The sequence below is a fragment of the Salmo salar genome, chromosome 01 (assembly GCF_965601325.2).
Source record: "Salmo salar chromosome 01, fSalSal1, whole genome shotgun sequence".
NCBI classification, from domain to species: Eukaryota; Metazoa; Chordata; class Actinopteri; order Salmoniformes; family Salmonidae; genus Salmo; species Salmo salar.
Window position 1 is genome coordinate 82,810,428 of NC_138291.1, and position 22,587 is coordinate 82,833,014.

The following is a 22,587-nucleotide window of genomic DNA, read 5'->3' on the forward strand; positions in this document are numbered from 1 at the left end:
GAAGTACCAGTACCAGATCACTGTGGAGCTATATACGCTGATGGGGATATTTAAGACCAACCAAAAGCTGGTTTTAGCATCAGCTGTTGGTTATGGCATGAATTTTGACAGCTGAAACACAGCCTATCCAGCTGTGACACACACTGCCAATATGCGCATGGAACAAGAGCATTCTATTTTGCTTTTTATGCCTGTATACGTCGTATTTAGAAACATTTTATTACAACCAAACTTATTAATGATTCACCGTCCTGGTTTTATGGTGCCAACTCTGTGGTGCGCATGCAATGCAACTCCTGGAGATGTGTGAATACGATTTGATTTGTAAGATCCGATTATGTTCATAAAATATATTTGGGAGCAGTATACAGACTTCTCCCTTTTTCTTTATATTGGATCTATATTGGATCCAGCTACTGTGAAAAGTTTGGATGTCCTGTACATACAACCCTCCATAGTCTGCTCTGTTTTAATGTTACATACCCACAGGGAGAAACTATGGTGCCTGTAAGTGTATTTAGCCATAGCCTATTTAAAACAAGTTGTTTATTTTTGTTTAGAATTTGATTAGCATTATTCGTTCTCTTTTTAGGCCTTATCAATAATGAATTTAATCTTGCTTATTGACAATGTTTGGCATGTCCATGGTCAGCCATAATGTAATTTACAGTAGGCCTAGCCCCTATATCTGTGTGAATGCTATTGAAGCCATGCAATTACTTAGAACAATGTGGACTGCAAAATGGGTTCAAGTTAATGTATTTAGCAAAGCTAGGATAGCTCTACATTTTGTTATTTCATTTCGGTAAGCCAAACTATAAACGGACTAACATTGGAATTGGAGTTGATTCCAAGGCAATACATAAAAGACTGGAAATACACAACTTGAAGCAACCATATATTTAGCCATGGAGCACGTTCTGATTGGCCAGTGGGGGGCCAAGCCTCGACACACCCACAACTTGTTTGTTCATGAAAACCCAGCCCTTTCACGCCAATAATTGTAGTTGTGAAAATAGCAAAAATATTTCTGGACACACCCCTGAACCTATAGCGCTAACGCCTGCGCTTAGATTTACCATTGCATTAGGTTGTTAAAATAGAGCCCTTCAAATGTTAAATCTTATCGTCCTGAGATACTAAACTACTCGTTTACAAATGGAAAATATTACAGACGGACCATTGCAAAGCATCAGAAAGTAGCCTATTTTTTTCAGTCAGGGTAGAGTACTTACACAAGCATATTCCAAGAGTGAAACTGGCTAATTTCCGGAAAGTTGGTGAAGTGAAATAAATCACACTGCAAATGAATAGTGACGGGGGAAAAATCGAAACAGTTACATATTGGGATATTATTTTGGATGATATACCGTATCGTTTTGACAATATCTCAATATTATTTTTGCGTTAGTTTGCTGTGCCTGCAGTCCAGTATTTTTTCTTCATGGCTTGTTCACCATATACTTTTTAAAAGGTAGCCAATTTGTTTTCAGCACTTTTATTATCATGAATGATCAACAACAACAAAAATCTCATGGTTTCCTCTTGTCCCTGTGCAGCAGACATATGGTGAGCAATATACTTGGAAAAGTTTGTGGTCATACGCACATCCTTAAAAACATAGGTGCTGGGCTAATAAAGAATACTAGCATAGAAAAAGAAGGCCCACACACTGTTAAAGCTCCCAATTCACTGCTTTATTGACAACGTTTTGGTCTGAAACGGATCTTCGTCAGGTCAAAAAAATATATATATTTGGAACATCGAATTGCAATAAAATCCCAGTATTGAATCGTAACACATATAGAATCGTGACAATCGTAAGAATTGTAATACATATCGTATCTGCACCTAAGTATCATGAAAATGTAATATTGTGAGGTCCCTGGCAATTCCCAGCCCTACAAATTAAGAAATGAATGCAACAACTAGGCCACTAATTTCATTTCCCGAGCATTGAAACATTTAGCCCATGAGTGTTTGACTGTTGAAAGGCATTAGCAGCATGTCATGATGTGTAGGGATAACGCTAACCCCATGAACTACGGACAGGCCCTTGTTCCTCTGACCCTGCCACCAAACAGAGCAGAACAGCAGCCACGATGAAAGCACAGCACAGGCACATAACAGCAACAAAGAGGTTTCAGATTAGATAGATAGAGAGATAGAGAGAAGTTTGACTTTCTCCTGGCCTGGATAAGAAGAATACTGTGATTAGCAACAATGCTATGGTAGGCTAACCTCGCGAGCAGTTTGACAGGAATCTATAGAGATAAGCAACACTGAAGCTCCACACTGTGAGTGTGCATCCCAAATGGCACCCTACTCCCTATATAGTACACTACTTTTGACCAGACACACCCTGAGAAATATTGTACAGTACCAGCATCTGTGTTTTGGAGAGTAGGTGATATTGTTGGGGGTTTGACTACATTTAAATTCAAATTGTCCGACCCCTAGATGGATCATTGGTTGTGGTGGATGGTTCAACATGACACTACTATTTTAAATACAACGTTTTTCTTTTGATATAGATACAGAGAACAATATCACTCAGATAAGGGACAGGCTATCAATGCTTCTGCTTGCTGTACATTGCATCAAGCCAACAGATACACATGCTCTGAACACAAACACAGGCAGACAGGGGCTGCATCAGGAATTGAAAGAGAAAGAAGATGTGTGTGTGTGTGTGTGTGTGTGTGTGTGTGTGTGTGTGTGTGTGTGTGTGTGTGTGTGTGTGTGTGTGTGTGTGTGTGTGTGTGTGTGTGTCTAGGTACTCACTGTTTTTGTTGTATTTAACCTTGGCCAGAAGTTTGTGTGCCAGGAGGATGTCTCCACTCTTCACTGCCACCAGGAAGTCCTGTTCCTTACCCATGACTGACCACCACACCAGTTACCAGAAACCACACACGGTCCTTACGAGGTCAGTTGTCTCAACCGCGTCTAAGTGGTCCTTGGCAGTCGAGGCCTCAACCTTACCTAGTCAGGTGCATGTTGATTCCTTCAGATACACAATGATGATGAACGTACAGAAGAGCGTCACAAAACGGCCAAACCAGCCAGTCTGTCTGCCTGCCTGTGTCAGTCAGATAGGAATCAACCAGAACAGCCAGCAGAGAACATTTTTATCTCCGGGCCTAGGTTAGGCTAGGCATCAACTGGGTGAGATGGTGAGATAGGTGGGGTAGTTGGTTGTTAGAGGCTGTGTTCCTCTGCCTTCTGTTGGTTGCTTGGTTTCCAGAGTGTGTGTTTGTGTATGGGGACTGGTTGTCTGTCCTGATGTAAATCAAATGGAGTCTGCCTGGAATTGTCCTTAGGGCAAGGTGTGTGTCGGGTTCTCAGCTGTTGCCGCCAACCTGAAACAGTAAAACCTACCATTAGAACACACAGACATGTCATCATGAGCTGGGCATTCACTACTATTTAATAAAAGCATTAGCAAAGCATTCAGTGTTATTACAAGTTGTAACTACAACATAATTAAGGATGGGTGGCTCTCTAAAACCAATCTAATGCATTTGTTTTTCTTTCACTCAGGAAGCCTATTCACCATGGAATGTTATCTTAGGATCATTCCATGTCGGAATACTACTCCTTAACTCCTTCCACTTTCCTTCAACTTCTAGGAAGTGTCTTTTTCACTAGGAGCTGTCTGGAACTCTGCCAATTGTCGGGGAAAAAGCTGCAAACTTTTCCCGCCAGAAGTAAACTGGGGGCTCTGTCCCAAATGTCACCCTATTCCCTACATAGTATAAGCCTACTACTTTTGACCAAAGCCCTATGGGCCCTGGTCAAAATTAGTACACTATATAGGGAATAGGGTGACATTTGGGATGCACACTGGAAGGCAGAAGTGACCGCATCTTAATACCATCCCCCGAATTCTACATCACAGGGGACACAGCCAGCAGCACTTACGAGACAAAACATATCCAGCATAAATGTTTTAGGAGAAAAATACATTAGTCTGATTTTTGGATTGTGTACAGCTGCAAGTGAATGAGGCATATCTGAGATCACACACAGAGCTGCAGCCACCCAGATCCAATTAAAATAGGAGTTTTTCTGGGCGAAAACAAAACAGCAATTAAGACGCCCAATGGAGCTGGGAGGCAAAGTGTTGGGCTAAAACACGAAAATATTGTACCGCCATTGTACCTCCAACTGAATGTGTTTTTTTTGTGTCACCTGTGCAAGACTTTGCAAAGAAATGTCCTTCTGAAGCACAATGTTTTCTATTCTACCCTATCCCATTCTATTCAATTATATTAAAATTCCTCCCATTCTTCTGAAAGGTTGTCCTGGGAGGGACTGTTATTGGTGTATCTGTCAAAAGGTGTATTGGAGGCGAAGTCAGGTGCAGGAGAGCAGAGTATAATGAACAGGCGCACTTTTATTATAGTTCCAAAAACGAGAGCACTACATAAATCAAACGCGCTCAAAAAACGGAACATAAAAGCAAAGCGCGTAAACTAACAACACATAACATGAAACAATTACACACAAAACATGATGGGAAACAGGGGGTAGCTAAATACAAGTAGCTAAATTGGGGAAATGAAAACCAGGTGTGTATGGAAACAAGACAAGACAAATGGATATAAGACATGGATATATGAAAAATGGAGTGGCGATGGCTAGAAAGCCGGTGACGTCGATCGCCAAATGCCGCCCGAACAAGGAGAGGAGCCGACTTGGGCGGAAGTCGTGACAGTACCCCCCCTTGACGCGCGGCTCCAGCGCGACACCGGCCTCGAGGACGACCCAGAGGACGAGGCACAGGGCGATCCGGCCGGCGACGATGAAACTCGCGCAGCAGTTCAGGATCCAAAACATCTGCAACTGGAACCCAGCATCTCTCCTCCGGCCCGTACCCCTCCCACTCCACGAGGTACTGAAGGCCCCCCACCTGACGCCTCGAATCCAGGACGGAACGAACGATGTACGCCAGGGCCCCCTTGATGTCCAAGGGGGGGGGCCTTCAGATTCAGATTCCTGGAGCGGACCTGCCACCACCGGCCTGAGGAGAGACACATGGAACGAGGGATTAATATGATAATCAGAGGGAAGCTGTAATCTATAACATACCTCGTTCACCCTCCTCAGGACTTTAAATGGCCCCACAAATCACGGACCCAGCTTCTGGCAGGGCAGGCGGAGGGGCAGGTTACGGGTCGAGAGCCAGACCCGGTCCCCCGGTGTGAACACCGGGGTCTCACTGCGGTGACAGTCCGAGCTGGCTTTCTGGTGACGCGCGGCTCGCTGGAGATGGACACGGGCGGCCTCCCATGTCTCCTCCGCGCGTCTAAACCATTCGTCCACCGCAGGAGTCTCGGTCTGACCCTGATGCCACGGTGCCAGAACCGGCTGGTACCCCAATACGCACTGAAAGGGGGAGAGGTTAGTGGAGGACTGGCGAAGCGAGTTCTGTGCCATCTCGGCCCAGGGCACAAACGCTGCCCACTCCCCCGGCCGGTCCTGGCAATAGGACCGCAGAAACCTGCCCACATCCTGGTTGACTCTCTCTACCTGGGGTGAAAACCTGAGGTAAGGCTAAGCGAGACCCCCAGACGTTCCATGAACGCCTTCCAAACTCTCGATGTGAACTGGGGACCCCGATCCGACACTATATACTCAGGCACCCCGTAGTGCCGGAAGACGTGTGTAAACAGGGCCTCCGCAGTCTGTAGGGCCGTAGGGAGACCAGGCAGAGGGAGGAGACAACAGGACTTGGAAAAATGATCCACAACGACCAGGATCGTGGTATTTCCCTGTGAGGGAGGAAGATCCGTTACGAAATCCACTGACAGATGTGACCAAGGTCGTTGTGGAACGGGTAAGGGATGTAACTTACCTCTGGGCAGTGTCTCGAAGCCTTACACTGGGCACACACCGAGCAGGAGGAAACATAAACCCTCATGTCCTTAGCCAAAGTGGGCCACCATTACTTCCCAGTCAGACAGCGCACTGTCCGACCGATCCCCAGATGACCAGAGGAGGGAGACGTGTGGGCCCAAGAGATCAACTGGTCACGGACAGCAGATGGAACGTACATACGCCCAACGGGACACTGGAGGGGAGATGGCTCTGTACGCAACGCCTGCTCAATGTCCGCATCCAGAACCCACACGACAGGCGCTACCAGGCAGGAGGCCGGGAGTATGGGAGTCTGATCCATGGGCCGCTCCTCTGTGTCATACAGCCGGGACAGTTCTTATTCTGGGAACCTGGTCTGTAGGATAGGGTAAACACAAAACGGGTGAAGAACATGGCCCACCTTGCCTGACGAGGATTCAGTCTCCTTGCTGCCCGGATGTACTCCAGGTTGCGGTGGTAAGTCCAGATGAGAAAAGGGTGTTTAGCCCCCTCAAGCCAATGTCTCCACACTTTCAACGCTTTAACCACAGCCAACAACTCCCGGTCCCCCACATCATAGTTACGCTCCGCTGGGCTGAGCTTCTTCGAGAAGAAAGCACAGGGGCGGAGTTTCGGTGGCATGCCCGAGCACTGTGAGAGCACGGCTCCTATCCCAGCCTCGGACGCGTCTACCTCCACTATGAATGCCAAAGAGGGATCCGGATGGGCCAGCACTGGAGCCGAAGTAAACAGAGCTCTTAGTTGCCCAAAAGCCCTGTCCGCCTCAGCCGACCACCGCAACCTTACAGGACCCTCCTTCAGCAGTGAGGTAATGGGCGCAGCAACCTGGCCAAAACCCCGGATAAATCTCCGGTAGTAATTGGCAAACCCTAAAAATCGTTGCACCTCCTTTACCATGGTGGGAGTCGGCCAATTACACACGGCTGAAATGCAGTCACTCTCCATCTCCATCCCTGAAGTGGAAATGCGATACCCTAGGAAGGAGACGGCCTGCTGAAAGAACAGGCATTTCTCAGCCTTGACGTACAGGTCATGCTCTAACAGTCGTCCAACTACCTTGCACACCAAGGACACATGCTCGGCGCGTGTGTCCTTGGCATTCATCAACCCGTACGGCATGACTAAGTACTCATAATGCCCTGTGGTGGTACTGAACGCTGTCTTCCACTCATCTCCCTCCCGGATACCAGGTTATACGCACTCTTGAGATCCAGTTTCGTGAAGAAGCGCCCCATGCATTGATTCAATCGCCGTGGCGATAAGAGGTAGCGTGTAACTGTACTTCACCGTGATTTGATTGAGACCTCTATAGTCAATGCACGGGCGTAAACCTCCATCATTCTTCTTCACAAAAAAGAAACTCGAGGAGGCGGGTAAAGTAGAGGGCCGAATGTACCCCTGACGCAGGGATTCAGAGACATATGTATCCATAGCCACCGTCTCCGCTTGCGACAGGGGATACACGTGACTCCTGGGAAGCGCAGCGTCTGCCAGGAGATTTATCGGACAATCCCCCCGGCGATGAGGTGGTAATTTAGTCACCTTTTTACAGAAGGCGAGAGCCAAATCGGCATATTCTGGGGGGGATGTGCACGGTGGAGACCTGGTCTGGACCTTCCACCGTGGTAACACCAACGGAAACCCCTACACACCTCCCTGAGCACTCTCGCGACCACCCTGTGAGAGCCCTCTGTTGCCAGGAAATAGTGGGGTTATGCAGAGCCAACCAAGGAAGGCCTAGTACCACAGGAAACGCAGGAGAGTCCATAAGAAAGAGACTGATTCTCTCCTCATGATTACCCTGCATAACCATGGCCAAGGAGATGGTGGCCTCCTTGATTAGCCCGGACGCTAATGGTCGACTATCTAGAGCGTGTACCGGGAAGGGTCTAACTATAGGAAAAATAGGGATCCCTAACCTAATGACTAATGCTCTGTCGATAAAATTCCCAGCTGTGCCTGAATCGACGAGCGCCTTATGCTGGGAATGTGGGGAAAACTCAGGGAAACAAACAGGCACAAATAGTTGATCAACAGAGGACTCTGGATGAGTGTGGTGCAAACTCACCTGGGGTGACGCCAGAGTGCCCTGCCTGTTGCCTCGACTCCCAGAGGAACCAACACGGCACCGACCGGCAGTGTGTCCTCTGCGGCCACAGATGGCGCACGTGATGGCTCCTCCTCCAGTCTCCCTATGAGCAGCCCCTCCTAACTCCATGGGCACCGGAGCGGGGCTGCTGGACGATGGAACCGACAGAGCCCCCTCTGGACGTCCGCGGGTAACCAGCAGGTTATCCAACCGGATGGACAAATCCACCAGTTGGTCGAAGGAAATGGTGGCATCCCTGCAGGCCAGCTCACGTCGGACGTCCTCTCGTAGGCTGCATCGATAGTGGTCGATGAGGGCCCTGTCGTTCCAGCTTGCTCCGGCGGCCAAGGTCCGGAATTCCAGGGCGAAATCCCCTGTCTCAAATGGAAGAGCCTCTCCCCCGCTGCTCTGCCCTCAGGTGGATAGTCAAAGACGGCCCTGAAGCAACGGGTGAACTCCTCGAAGTGGTCTGGCGCCGTGTCTCCTTCTCTTCACACGGCGTTTTCCCACTCCAGCGCTCTTCCTGTGAGGCAGGAGACGAGGGCGGCCACTCTCTCCCCTCCTGAGGGAGCTGGGTGCACAGTGGCCAGGTAGAGGTCCAGTTGTAACAAGAATCCCTGGCACTGTGCTGCCGTTCCATCATACTCCCTGGGAAGGGAGAGACGCATCCCACTGGAACTCTCTCCGGATGGAGACAACCCCGGTTGTGCTGGTCGAGGCACTGGAGAGACTTCCTGTCTCTCCCAGCGGTCCATGGTCTGGACAACGCGATCCATCATGGCACCAAAATGTTGTAACATGGCCGAATGTTCCTGGACGCGCTCCTCAACTCCTCTAACCGGGGTACCTGCTCCTGCTGACTCCATTGAAGGTGTGTAATTCTGTCAAAAAGTGTATTGGAGGCGAAGTCAGGTGCAGGAGAGCAGAGTATAATGAACAGGCGCACTTTAATTATAGTTCCAAAACGAGAGCAATACATAAATCAAACGCGCTCAAAAAACGTAACATAAAAGTAAAGCGCGTAAACTAACACCACATAACATGAAACAATTACACACAAAACATGATGGGAAACAGAGGGTTAAATAGAAGTAGTTTAATTGTGGAAATGAAAACCAGGTGTGTATGGAAACAAGACAAGACAAATAGATATATGAAAAATGGAGCGGCGATGGCTAGAAAGCCGGTGACGTCGATCGCCGAACGCCGCCCGAACAAGGAAAGGAGCCGACTTCGGCGGAAGTCGTGACAGCGTCTCCCTGTCTACAGCAGGGCTTCTGTTTACCATCAGGTTGTGGGACTAAGTTATCACATATGCTGTCATTGTATAGGCTACACAAGAATAGGCAGTAGACACGGTCAAGTACAATAACAGATCACATCATATTAGCTATGATAATATGGAATGATAGGCGCTACATGTATGTGAAGGGAGGAGGCATCATGTAAGGCAGCAATCATGAATCCATTTTTATTCCAATCAGAAGTTACCCCATACGATTTCTGTTCTGGATCGCTAGTGGCTAGTAATGGCATGCATGTCAATGTGACACAGACTCAGTCACCTTGCCTGCCAGCTAGGACATGACCCTCCTCTTGATTGCCATCAAGCCCAGTACACAGAGTTCAGAGGGTGTCATAACAACATCATACATCATAACAAACTGAGCAGCTGTCCATTGAGGGAGGCACATGACCATTTGTAAACAAACACAGAGCTGCTATAGCTAGAGGGCTTCCCTGTAGTTAGGAAAACAAACTGGTACATTAACGTTAGATCAAATAAATGGAACGGCTGTGGGTCCCCGAGGAGAGGTTTGAAAACCCTGCTACACTTCGAAGGAATAGACTAGAACCCCAATAGAATAGAACCAAATGAACAGAATAGAACAGAACATGATATAAATTATTATATTATAACAACGGTAGATATAGCTAGATAGAAAGTAACAAATTAATAGATCGTCGGACGTTGCTGCTCGCTAGATTTGGGCTAGTTTTTTCGACAAGTTGTATCAAATTTGCTAATTGGTTAGTCCGATTTTGATTTGTGGTCTTCCAAGACCGCTGAATAATAAACAAACGAAGAGGTCAAAGACAGAACATCTTACCAGTATTGTAAATGTGTTCACAGGTTGTCCGGTCCCTGTTGAAAGATTGGAGGAGTGTAGAGTAGTGCTCAGCTAGCGTTTATCAGGTGCTTGGAGCCGAGGCTCAAGGAGCAGACCGCACAGAAGACGTGTGTATGAAGAAGTTATGCTGCTAGCGAAACAATATCCAGACGACTTTCTGATAAGTGGTTGAAAGTCAAACTCTGATTTCATTCAGCTCTTTTCCTAATCCTTGTTTTACTGAAGGTCAATAAAATAATGTCATCCTCGCCAGGCAGTTCGACTGAATCGTGCGCGCTAGGGGACCTGGTCTGACACCTTTTCAATTTAGGCTAATCCCTCTGCGACCTCGAGCGGAACGAGCGACTCCTCAACATTTTGGCTCCGCCTCCACACGCATCAAAACTCTGGGCAAGAACTTCGGAGGGAGACGACTGTATGCTACTGTACCACAGATCTAGGATCGGATTACCTTACTCCCATACTATCCTTAATCACCAGGGGAGTGAAAAGGTATCTGACACTGTATCAGTAGTTAGGCTATATGGATAATTTATTGGAGAGAGAATGAAGTTGTCCAGTAGACAAGACAAGGTCTCTAAAGTCGGTTTACCATATTGTACCGATATGAGCCACTTTACAATTCATACCAAGGCAGACACCTTGGTATGTCTGCCTTTAATGCTTGAGACACGGGTTCGCTTCCCGCTCCGTCAGTTCGCTACAATGGCCGTGGGGTAATCGAAGCGCATAGCCCGGTATGTGTGAGGGAGCTGAGGTTAGTCAATACACTGGGACATGCTTTCCGTTTCAGAGGTGGCAGGGTACTGATCGCTAAATGAGCCACGTTTCCCACCAAATGTGTTAACCCTATTGGTACGATGTGTAGGATTTTTGCCTTTCGGGTTCGCTTCCCACTCCCTCCGTTTGCTCCGTTGCCCCAACCTGGGCTCGAACCAGGGACCCTTGCACACATCAACAACTGACACCCCACGAAGCATCGTTACCGATCGCGCCACAAAAGCCGCGGCCCTTGCAACGCAAGGGGAAACCCTACTTCAAGTCTCAGAGCGAGTGACGTCACTGATTAAAAGCTATTAGCGCGCACCACCGCTAACTAACTAGCCATTTCACATCGGTTGCACTACTATATACACTGAGTATACGCACACCCCCAAAACAGCCTCAGTTCGTCGTGGCATAGACTCTACAAGGTGTCAAAAGCGTTCCACAGCGATGCTGGCCTATGTTGACTCAAATGCTTTCCACAGTTGTGGCTGGATGGCCTTTGGGTGGTGGACCATTCTTGATACACACGGGAAACAGTTGAGCGTGAAAAACTCAGCGATTCAGTTCTCAACACAAACCGATGCACCTGGAACCTACTACCATACGCGGTTCAAAGGCACTTAAATATTTTCTCTTGTCCATTCACCCTCTGAATGGCACACACACAATCCATTTCTCAAGGCTTGAAAATCCATCTTTAACCTGTCTCCTCCCCTTCATCTACACGGATTGAAGTGGATTTATCAAGTATCATCAATAAGGAATCATAGCTTTCACTTGGATTCACCTGGTCAGTTTATGTAATGGAAAGAGCAGGTGTTCTTAATGTTTTGTATACTCGGTGTATATACATCTTCAAAAGCAGCGTCTATATTCCAAATGGTATTAAAATAGTCTGAAAGGATTTGGAAAGGAGTTAATGTGTATGTAACCCAAAAAAACAGAATTCGACCCGGGCCACAGTTTGAAGTTGTGTTTGGTTTTAGCGACACTTGCTGGTATGACGGGGTATCATGAGTAATTCACATGTTGCAGACAATACTGCAGTGTATGCTTTCAAACAAAAGTAACAAAATAAAATACATGTATTTTAATCTTGTTTGAACAATGATTAATTTATAGCTTCTCTTACAGAGAGAATAAACGGTCAGAAGCAGATTAATTAAACCATTTTACAATTTTAAAACATTTAAAACAACAATAGTTCTTGTATCACTCAAAGAATGTTCTGTGTCCCGAACTCAAACATGAGTGGGAGGGAGTGTTACAATGGCTCTTATATTCTTGACTCATTGTTTTCTCTTTCAGTGCCATTCACAGTGTATTCAACACAGAAACAGGAGAAACTTGAAATGTCCAGAAATGTCCGGAGCTACAGTATGTTCAGCTTTTTTCCTTTAGCCCCTGGTTGAAAGTAGTGCACCAAAAGGGAATAGGGTGCCATTTCGGACACACAGAAGAATGGTATTTCCTCTTCATTCTCCCTGTCATCATCAGTTCTCCACATGTTCCCTCCCCTTATGGAAAACCATTTCACATGTGACATTTCTACATGTTTTGCACAAAACTTCACATGTGATGATGTGGATTTTCACGTGTGAAATCATGTCAAACCATGTGTTTTTGGAACACTTCACATATGATGGACTTTCACATGTGATCAAAAACCTTTCACATGTGGGTTAACATTTTCACATGACATTTCACAGGTGATGAACTGCCAATAAAAAAGAGGTGTGATCAAATCAAATCAGATTTTATTTGTCACATGCGCCAAATACAGCAGATGTAGACCTTACCGTGAAATGCTTTCTTACAAGCCCTTAACCAACAATGCAGTTAGAGAAATAGAGTTGATAAAATATTTACAAAATAACCTAAAGTTAAAAAAAATCAATCAATGTAACACAATACATAACAAGGCTATATACACAGTGCTTTCAACTTACATTGTGTATGTTTATACAGTAATCATTATTCAACATGTCTTTACTTTGGGTCTGAACTCACAACCTCTTGGTTCACATCATGCCAATATTCTTGCTATGCCACCATATGTCAGTTACTGATTTCACCTATATTCCTACACTTTAGACTTCAAAGTAAATCTCAGCTTTGTTAAAAATACACTCAAAAAAACTATTATATTTATCATAGTGATTCAGGAGTATAATTAAAACAGAATAATATGCAACACCAACATTAGACACCTGTACAGCAAACCCTGAAATTTCTGAAATAAGTCAATTAAATCAATGATGAGAGAATAGTCAGAATAACTGATAGCTAAAATAGCAGTGCAGATGGCATGCTTCTGATAAGTGCAGAGATGTATTATAGATAATGAATGTTTAAAGGACTGCTAAAGGCTTTGTGGTGCTGCAGAAAGATCAGCATATGTCAAATCCAGCGGTTGTGAGTGAGTTCAAATCACAGGTGGGGTAATATTTTAGCTGAACAGCGATAACATGGAATTGCACATTTAAAAACATGTCAAGTGAAATGTCACATGTGAAGTGTTCCAAAAACACTTTTTCACATGTGAAATATCATGTGAAGTGTTCCACAAGCGTGCTTTTACATCTGAAATGTCTGGTGAAGTGTTCCAAAAACGCATGTAACGTGTTCCAAAAACACATTTTCACACGATTTTAGATTCGATATGTCACATGTGAAGTGTTCCAAAAACAAGTTTTTACATGATTTCCCTTGTGAAATTTCATGTTTCACGTGTGAAATCATGCGATTTTCCACATGTGAAATCATGTGGGCCAACATGTGATAACATGAAACTACACTGTTAGCCATTGCTATTAATTTTGAGGTAAATGTTGTGGTCATTATAAGGTACATTTTTACAGTAATAGGATAATGTATTAGAGTTTTGCTATATAAACTCAGCAAAAAAAGAAACGTCCCTTTTTCAGGACCCTGTCGTTCAAAGATAATTCGTAAAAATCCAAATAACTTCACAGATCTTCATTGTAAAGGGTTTAACCTCTCTTGGGCAGGAGGGACGCTACCGTCCCACCCACGGTTCACACTATTCAACAGCCAGTGAAAATGCAAAACCACAAAATGTCATAATTCAAAGTTCTCAAACATACGACTATTTTACACCATTTTAAAGGTACACGTCTCCTTAATGTAACCACATTGTGTCACGGGTGCCGTAGGGTAGAGACCAAGACGCAGCGGAAAATGTACACTCATCTTCTTTTTTTATTTACTGAAGAAGGAAAACATAAACGTATACAAAACAAAACGAACTTGACAGTCTTGTCAGGCAAACAGCTAAACAAGAACAATCTCCCACAAAACCCCATGAAAAACACATACCTATTTATAGGACCTTCAATCAGAGGCAACGATAACCAGCTGCCTCCAATTGAAGGTCCAACCCCAATAAACTAAACATAGAACTACAAAAAACTAGAATGAACATAGAAATATACTACCATAGAACAATGACTAACAAACCCCGGACTAATAAATCAAATACCCCTCTATAAAAACACATACACAAAACACACCCTGAACCACATAAAACAAACACCCCCTGCCACGTCCTGACCAAACTATAAGAACAAATAACCCCTTTACTGGTCAGGACGTGACACATTGTCCGATTTCAAAAAGGCTTTATGGCGAAAGCATAAAGTTAGATTATGTTAGGACAGTTCCAACACAAGAAAAAGCACACAGCCATTTTCCTAGCAAGGACAGGCATCACAAAAAACAGAAAACCAGCTAAAATTATGCACTAACCTTTGATGATCTTCATCAGATGACACTCCTAGGACATCATGTTACACAATACATGCATTTTTTGTTCGATAAAGTTCATATTTATATCCATAAACCCCATTTTACATTGGCGCGTGATGTTCAGAAAATATTTTGCCTCCAATACTTCTGGTGGATCAGCACAACATTTTACAAAAATACTCATCATAAACGTTGATAAAATATTAAACTGTTATTCAAAGAATTATAGATGAACATCTCCTTTATGCAAACGCTGTGACAGATTTCCAAAAAGCTTCACGGGGAAAGCACACTTTGCAATAATCTGAGTACTGCGCTCAGAAAAATACACCAGGCAATACAGATACCCGCCATTTTGGAGTCATCTAAAATCATAAATAGCATTAGAAATATTCACTTACCTTTGATGATCTTCATCAGAAGGCACTTGCAGGAATCCCAGGTCCACAATAAATGTTGTTTTGTTCGATAAAGTCCATAATTTATGTACAAATACCTCCTTGTTGTTTCCGCGTTCAGTAAGGTACTCCAAGTGTAGGAAGAGCGCGGTAAATGTCATGACGAAAAGTCAAAAAAAGTTATATTTACGTTCGTTCAAACATGTCAAACGTTGTATAGCATCAATCTTTAGGGCCTTTTTCACTTAGAACTTCAATAATATTCCAACCGGATTATTGCAATGTCTTGAAAAACATTTTGGAACACAGCTAACTCTCACGTGAATGCGCGCCAATGAACGCCAGTACTTTCCTGAGTCAACAACATCCAACTTCCTCTGTTCGCTCTCTGTTCATCATAGACGCCTCAAACAACTTTCTAAAGACTGTTGACATCTAGTGGAAGCCTGTGTGTTCGATAGGCAATGACTTGAAAGGACTACAAGCACCAGAATTCCCACTTCCTGGTTCGATTTTTCTCAGGTTTTTGCCTGCCATATGAGTTCTGTTATAGTCACAGACATCATTCAAACAGTTTTAGAAACTTCAGAGTGTTTTCTATCCAAATCTACTAATAATATGCATATTCTAGTTCCTGGGCCTGAGTAGTAGGCCGTTTAATTTGGGTACGTTTTTCATCCGGCCGTGAAAATACTGCCCCCTACCCTAGAGAGGTTAAACACTGTTTCCCATGCTTGTTCAATGAACCATAAACAATTAATGAACATGCACCTGTGGAACGGTTGTTAAGACACTAACAGCTTACAGACGGTAGGCAATTAAGGTCACAGTTATGAAAACTTAGGACACTAAAGAGGCCTTTCTACTGACTCTGAAAAACACCAAAAGAAAGATGCATGGGGTCCCTGCTCATCTGTGTGAACGTGCCTTAGGCATGCTGCAAGGAGGCATGAGGACTGCAGATGTGGCCAGGGCAATAAATTGCAATTTGCGTTTATCGTCAAAGGAATGAGCGTTACACCGAGGCCTGTACTCTAGAGCGGGATGGATTTGGAGGTGGAGGGTCCGTCATGGTCTGAGGCGGTGTGTCACAGCATCATTGGACTGAGCTTGTTGTCATTGCAGGCAATCTCAACGCTGTGCGTTACAGGGAAGACATCCTCCTCCCTCATGTGGTACCCTTCCCGCAGGCTCATCCTGACATGACCCTCCAGCATGACAAGGCCACCAGCCATACTGCTTGTTCTGTGCCTGATTTCCTGCAAGACAGGAATGTCAGTGTTCTGTCATGGCCAGCAATCCCATTGAGCACGTCTGGGACCTGTTGGATTGGAGGGTGAGGGCTAGGACCATTCCCCCCAGAAACTTGCAGGTGCCTTGGTGGAAGAGTGGGGTAACATCTCACAGCAAGAACTGGCAAATCTGGTGCAGTCCATGAGGAGGAGATGCACTGCAGTACAGCTGGTGGCCACACCAGATACTGACTGTTACTTTTGATTTTGACCCCCCCTTTGTTTTTGTTCAGGGATACATTATTCTGTTTCTGTTAGTCACATATCTGTGGAACTTGTTCAGTTTATGTCTCAGTTGTTGAAGCTCGTTATTTTCATACAAATATTTACACATGTTAAGTTTGCTGAAAATAAACGCAGTTGACAGTGAAAGGACGTTTCTTTTTTTGCTGAGTTTATTTACTGTCAATTGCAATGCACGTGGGTACTTTTTGGCCCTTCCTGCAAATGAACTTGGTATGCCTGACTTGCAATTGCATTTAAAGGTAGATGCGCTTATGGCACGACATTTATTTATTTTTTATCCTGTAATTTTATAGTAATTTTCCAGCTACTGAGTTGCGGTGAAAATAGTGGAAACAACTGTTAAGGTATTTCTACAGCTGTACTGTATTTTGTCAGTAGATATACAACAACAAACTGTATTCAGGAAGTACACATCAATTCAAATTCTAATGAAATTATTTTCAATACCGTAAAATTAGGAATTGGAACATAAATGGAAATAATCTCAACATTGGTTAGCATCTGGGATTTGAACTCACAACCTCTTAGATGACAGCAAATCTGAATTTCCTGCTTCGCCATCAGGATTTTGGCCATGATAGAAATAGCCCACAGATTTATTGGCAAGTATACATTTCTGCACGTTGTTAAAAGTAGCCCAGGTTTCAAGTCAATAATTGTGTGATTATCTGATAACACCAACTAAAAAGTAGCAGTGCTCAGGGACACTTGACATTAAGGCCTAGATTCAATCAGATCAAGCATAAATACGCGATAGCTGACACTTGCATAGCTGGTGTTTTGGCAGTCGGAGATGTACAGTGCATTCGGAAAGTATTCAGACCCTTTGACTTTTTCCACATTTTGTGATGTTACAGCCATATTCTAAAATTGATTAAATCGTTTTTTCCCTCTCATCAATCTATACACAATACCCCATAATGACAAAGCAAAAGCAGGTTTTTAGAAATGTTTGCAAATGTATATATATATATAAAAAAGAAATATAAAATGGACATAAGTATTCAGACCCTTTACTCAGTACTTTGTTGAACCACCTTTGGCAGCGATTACAGCCTTGAGTCTTCTTGGGTATGACACTACAAGCTTGGCACACCTGTATGTGGGGAGTTTCTCCCATCACTCTCTGCAGATACTCTCAAGCTCTTTCAGATTGGATGGGGAGCGTCGCTGGACAGCTATGTTCAGGTCTCTCCAGAGATGTTCGATCTGGTTCAAGTCCGTGCCCAGTTTTTCATCAAGGATCTCTATGTACTTTGCTCTGTTCATCTTTCCCTCGATCCTGACTTGTCGCCCAGTCCCTGCCGCTGAAAAACATCCCCACAGCATGATGCTGCCACCACCATGCTTTACCGTAGGGACGGTGTCAGGTTTCCTCCAGACATGACGCTTGGCAATCAGACCAAAGAGTTCAATCTTGGTTTCATCAGACCAGAGAATCTTGTTTCTTATGGTCTGAGAGTCCTTTAGGTGCCTTTTGGCAAACTCCAAGTGAGCTGTTATGTGCCTTTTACTGATGAGTGGCTTCTGTCTGGCCACTCTACCATAAAGGCCTGATTGGTGGAGTGCTGCAGAGATGGTTGTCCTTCTGGAAGTTTCTCCCATCTGCACAGAAGAACTCTAAAGCTCTGTCAGCGTGACCATCTAGTTCTTGGTCACCTCCCTGACCAAGGCCCTTCTCCCTGGATTGCTCAGTTTGGACGGGCGTCCAGCTCTAGGAAGAGTCTTGATGTTTCCAAACTTCTTCCATTTAAGAATGATGGAGGCCAGTGTTCTTGGGGACCTTCAATGCTGCAGGAATGTTTTGGTACCCTTCCCCAGATCTGTGCCTCGACACAATCCTGTCTCGGAGCTCTATGGACAATTCCTTCGACCTCATGGCTTGTTTTTTTCTCTGACATGCGCTGTCAACTACATAGACAGGTGTGTGCCTTTCCAAATCATGTCCAATCAATTTAATTTACCACAGGTGGACTCCAATAATGTTGTAGAAACATCTCAAGGATGATCAATGGAAACATGATGCACCTGAGCTCAATATCGAGTCTCATGGCAAAGGGTCTGAATACTTATGTAAATAAGATATTTCCTGTTTTTTTATTTCTAATACGTTTGAAAAATAATTAAAACCCTGTTTTCACGTTGTCATTATGGGGTATTGTGTGTAGATTGATGAGGGGAAAAAAATATTTAATCAATTTTAGAATATGGCTGTAACGTAACAAAATGTGGAAAAAGTCAAGGGGTCTGAATGCTTTCCGAATGCACTGTAACTGCATTAGACCTGTCAAATCAGTGAGCGGCTGCTCAAGTGGTCAGTGTCACAAAGCCACACCCGTCCCACTCATGTTAGCAGTTCAGAACGAGGAAGTGTAGGCTATATAGAAATAATGACACTCAAATTGAAAATCTTATTCAATTACATATCACATTCCAGTGTTCCAACTTATAAACAAGGCTGGATGGGATTTCTCTTAATGCAACTCCGTGCAGCCAATGACAATTTCCGCTTCAGGATTAATGCTGCGAGACGCTTGTGGATTTGATTGGTCAAATGTAGTTCCACCTCTGACACTGCCAAAATAGCCACTATGTGTGTGTCCGATAGCACTTATCTGATAGAATATATCCTTAAATGTGCATCACTGCTCTCGGGATTTGAACTGGCAACCTTTAGGTCCAGAGTGCATTAATGTCTCAGCAGTGCCACCAGATAGTCAGTCTATGTCATTGAAAAAGCATGTGTTCTTAATGTTTTTTATACTCAGTGTATATCCAATCAATCAATCAATCAATCAAATTTATTTATAAAGCCCTTCTTACATCAGTGGATGTAGAGGGTGCAACAGGTCAGCACCTCAGGAGTAAATGTCAGTTGGCTTTTCATCATTCAGAGTATCTCTATCGCTCCTGCTGTCTCTAGAGAGTTGAAAACAGCAGGTCGGGGACAGGTAGCACGTCCGGTGAACAGGTCAGTGTTCCATAGCCGCAGAACAGTTGAAACTGGAGCAGCAGCACAACCAGGTGGACTGGGGACAGCAAAGAGCCATCAAGTCAGGTAGTCCTGAGGCATGGTCCTAGGGCTCAGGTCCTCCGAGAGAGAGAGAGAGAGAGAGAGAGAGAAAGAAAGAAAGAAAGAGAGAGAGAGGGAGAGAATTAGAAAGAGCCTACTTAAATTCACACAGGACACCGGATAAGACAGGAGAAATACTCCAGATATAACAGACTGACCCTAGACCCCGACACATAAACTATTGCAGCATAAATACTGGAGGCTGAGACGGGGGGGTAGGGAGACACTGTGGCCCTTTCCGACGATACCCCCGGACAGGGCCAAACAGGCAGGATATAACCCCACCCACTTTTCCAAATCACAGCCCCCACACCACTAGAGGGATATCTTCAACCACAAACTTACCATCCTGTGGCAAGGCTGAGTATAGTCCACGAAGATCTCCCCCACGGCTCAAACCCAAGGGGGGCGCCAACCCAGACAGGAAGATCACATCAGTGACTCAACCCACTCAAGTGACGCACCCCTCTTAGGGAGGGGATGGAAGAGCACCAGTAAGCCAGTGACTCAGCCCCTGTAATAGGGTTTGAGGCATAGAATCCCAGTGGAGAGAGGGGAACTGGCCAGGCAGAGACAGCAAGGGGGGTTCATTGCTCCAGTACCTTTCCGTTCACCTTCACACTCCTGGGCCACACTACACTCAATCATAGGACCTACTGAAGAGATTTGTCTTCAATAAAGACTTACAGGTCGAGACCAAGTCTGCATCTCTCACATGGATAGGCAGACCATTCCATAAAAATTTAGCTCTATAGGAGAAAGCCCTGCCTCCAGCTGTTTGCTTAGAAATTCTAGGGACAGTAAGAAGGCCTGCGTCTTGTGACCATAGCGTACGTGTAGGTATGTACGGCATGACCAAATCGGAAAGATAGGTAGGAGCAAGCCCATGTAATGCTTTGTAGGTTAGCAGTAAAACCTTGAAATCAGCCCTTGCCTTAACAGGAAGCTAGTGTATAGAGGCTAGCACTGGAGTAATATGATCACATTTTTTGGTTCTTGTCAAGATTCTAGCAGTTGTGTTTAGCACTAACTGAAGTTTATTTAGTGCTTTATCTGGGTAGTCAGAAAGTAGAGCATTGCGGTAGTCTAACCTAGAGGTGACAAAAGCATGGATGAATTTATCTGCATCATTTTTGGACAGAAAGTTTGTGATTTCTGCAATGTTACATAGATGGAAAAAAGCTGTCCTTGAAACAGTCTTGATATGTTCGTCAAAAGAGAGATCAGGGTCCAGAGGTATGCCGAGGTCCTTCACAGTTTTATTTGAGACGACTGTACAACCATCAGGATGAATTGTCAGATTCAACAGAATATCTCTTTGTTTCTTGGGACCTAGAACTAGCATCTCTGTTTTGTCCGAGTGTAAAAGTAAAACATTTGCAGCCATCCACTTCCTTATGTCTGAAACACAGGCTTCCAGAGAGGGCAATTTTGGGGCTTCACCATGTTTAATCGAAATGTACAGCTGTGTGTCTTCCGCATAGCAGTGAAAGTTAACATTATGTTTCCGAATGACATCACCAAGAGGTAAAATATATAATGAAAACAATAGTGGTCCTAAAACGGAGCCTTGAGGAACACCGAAACTTACTGTTGATTTGTCAGAGGACAAACCATCTACAGAGACAAACTGATATCTTTCTGACAGATAAGATCTAAACCACGCCAGAACTTGTCCGTGTAGACCAATTTGGGTTTCCAATCTCTCCAAAAGAATGTGATGATCGGTGGTATCAAAAGCAGCACTAAGGTCTAGGAGCACGAGGACAGATGCAGAGCCTCGGTCTGACGCCATGAAAAGGTAATTTACCACCTTCACAAGTGCAGTCTCAGTGCTATGATGGGGTCTAAAACCAGACTGAAGTGTTTCATATACATTGTTTGTCTTCAGGAAGGCAGCGAGTTGCTGCTTTTTTTTTCTAACATTTTTGAGAGAATGGGAGATTCGATATAGGCCGATAGTTTTTTAGATTTTCTGGGTCAAGGTTTGGCTCTTTCAAGAGAGGCTTTATTACTGCCACTTTTAGTGAGTTTGGTACACATCCGGTGGATAGAGAGCCGTTTATTATGTTCAACATAGGAGGGCCAAGCACAGGAAGCAACTCTTTCAGTAGTTTAGTTGGAATAGGGTCCAGTATGCAGCTTGAAGGTTTAGAGGCCATGATTATTTTCATCAATGTGTAAAGAGATATAGTACTAAAAAACTTGAGTGTCTCCCTTGATCCTAGGTCCTGTCAGAGTTGTGCAGACTCAGGACAACTGAGCTTTGGAGGAATACGCAGATTTAAAGAGTAGTCCGTAATTTGCTTTCTAGTAATCATGATCTTTTCGTCAAAGAAGTTCATGAATTTATCACTGCTGAAGTGAAAGCCATCCTCTCTTGTGGAATGCTGCTTTTTAGTTAGCTTTGCGACAGTATCAAAAAGACATTTTGGATTGTTCTTATTTTCCTCAATTAAGTAGGAAAAATAGGATGATCGAGCAGCAGTGAGGGTTCTTCAATACTGCACGCTAATGTCTTTCCAAGCTAGTCGGAACACTTCCAGTTTGGTGTAGCGCCATTTCCGTTCCAATTGTCTGGAAGCTTGCTTCAGAGCTCGGGTATTTTCTGTATACCAGGGAGCTAGTTTCTTATGACAAATGTTTTTTGTATTTAGGGGTGCGAGTGCATCTAGGGTATTACGCAAGGTTAAATTGAGTTCCTCAGTTAGGTGGTTAACTGATTTTTGTACTCTGACGTCCTTGGGTAGGTGGAGGGAGTCTGGAAGGGCATCTAGGAATCTTTGGATTGTCCGAGAATTTATAGCACAGCTTTTGGATCCTTGGTTGGGGTCTGAGCAGATTATTTGTTGCAATTGCAAACGTAATAAAATGGTGGTCCGATAGTCCAGGATTATGAGGAAAAACATTAAGATCCACAACATTTATTCCACGGGACAAA

At 44.4% G+C, this 22,587-nt stretch overlaps 1 protein-coding gene across 2 annotated transcripts in view; it reads right to left on the reverse strand.

Annotated features, from left to right (window-relative positions):
* Positions 1-10,452, reverse strand: part of LOC106612187 (caskin-2) — a 92,623-nt gene extending 82,171 nt beyond the window's left edge. For both annotated transcript variants that reach the window (XM_014213164.3, XM_014213154.3), the window contains exons 1-2: positions 10,081-10,452; positions 2,785-3,359 (exon numbers count right to left, since the gene is read on the reverse strand). In XM_014213164.3, the coding sequence (XP_014068639.2) occupies positions 2,785-2,878 (94 nt within the window). In that variant the 5' untranslated portion in view covers positions 2,879-3,359; positions 10,081-10,452. The remainder of the gene's footprint in view (positions 1-2,784; positions 3,360-10,080) is intronic.
* Between the last annotated feature and the right edge of the window lie 12,135 nt (positions 10,453-22,587).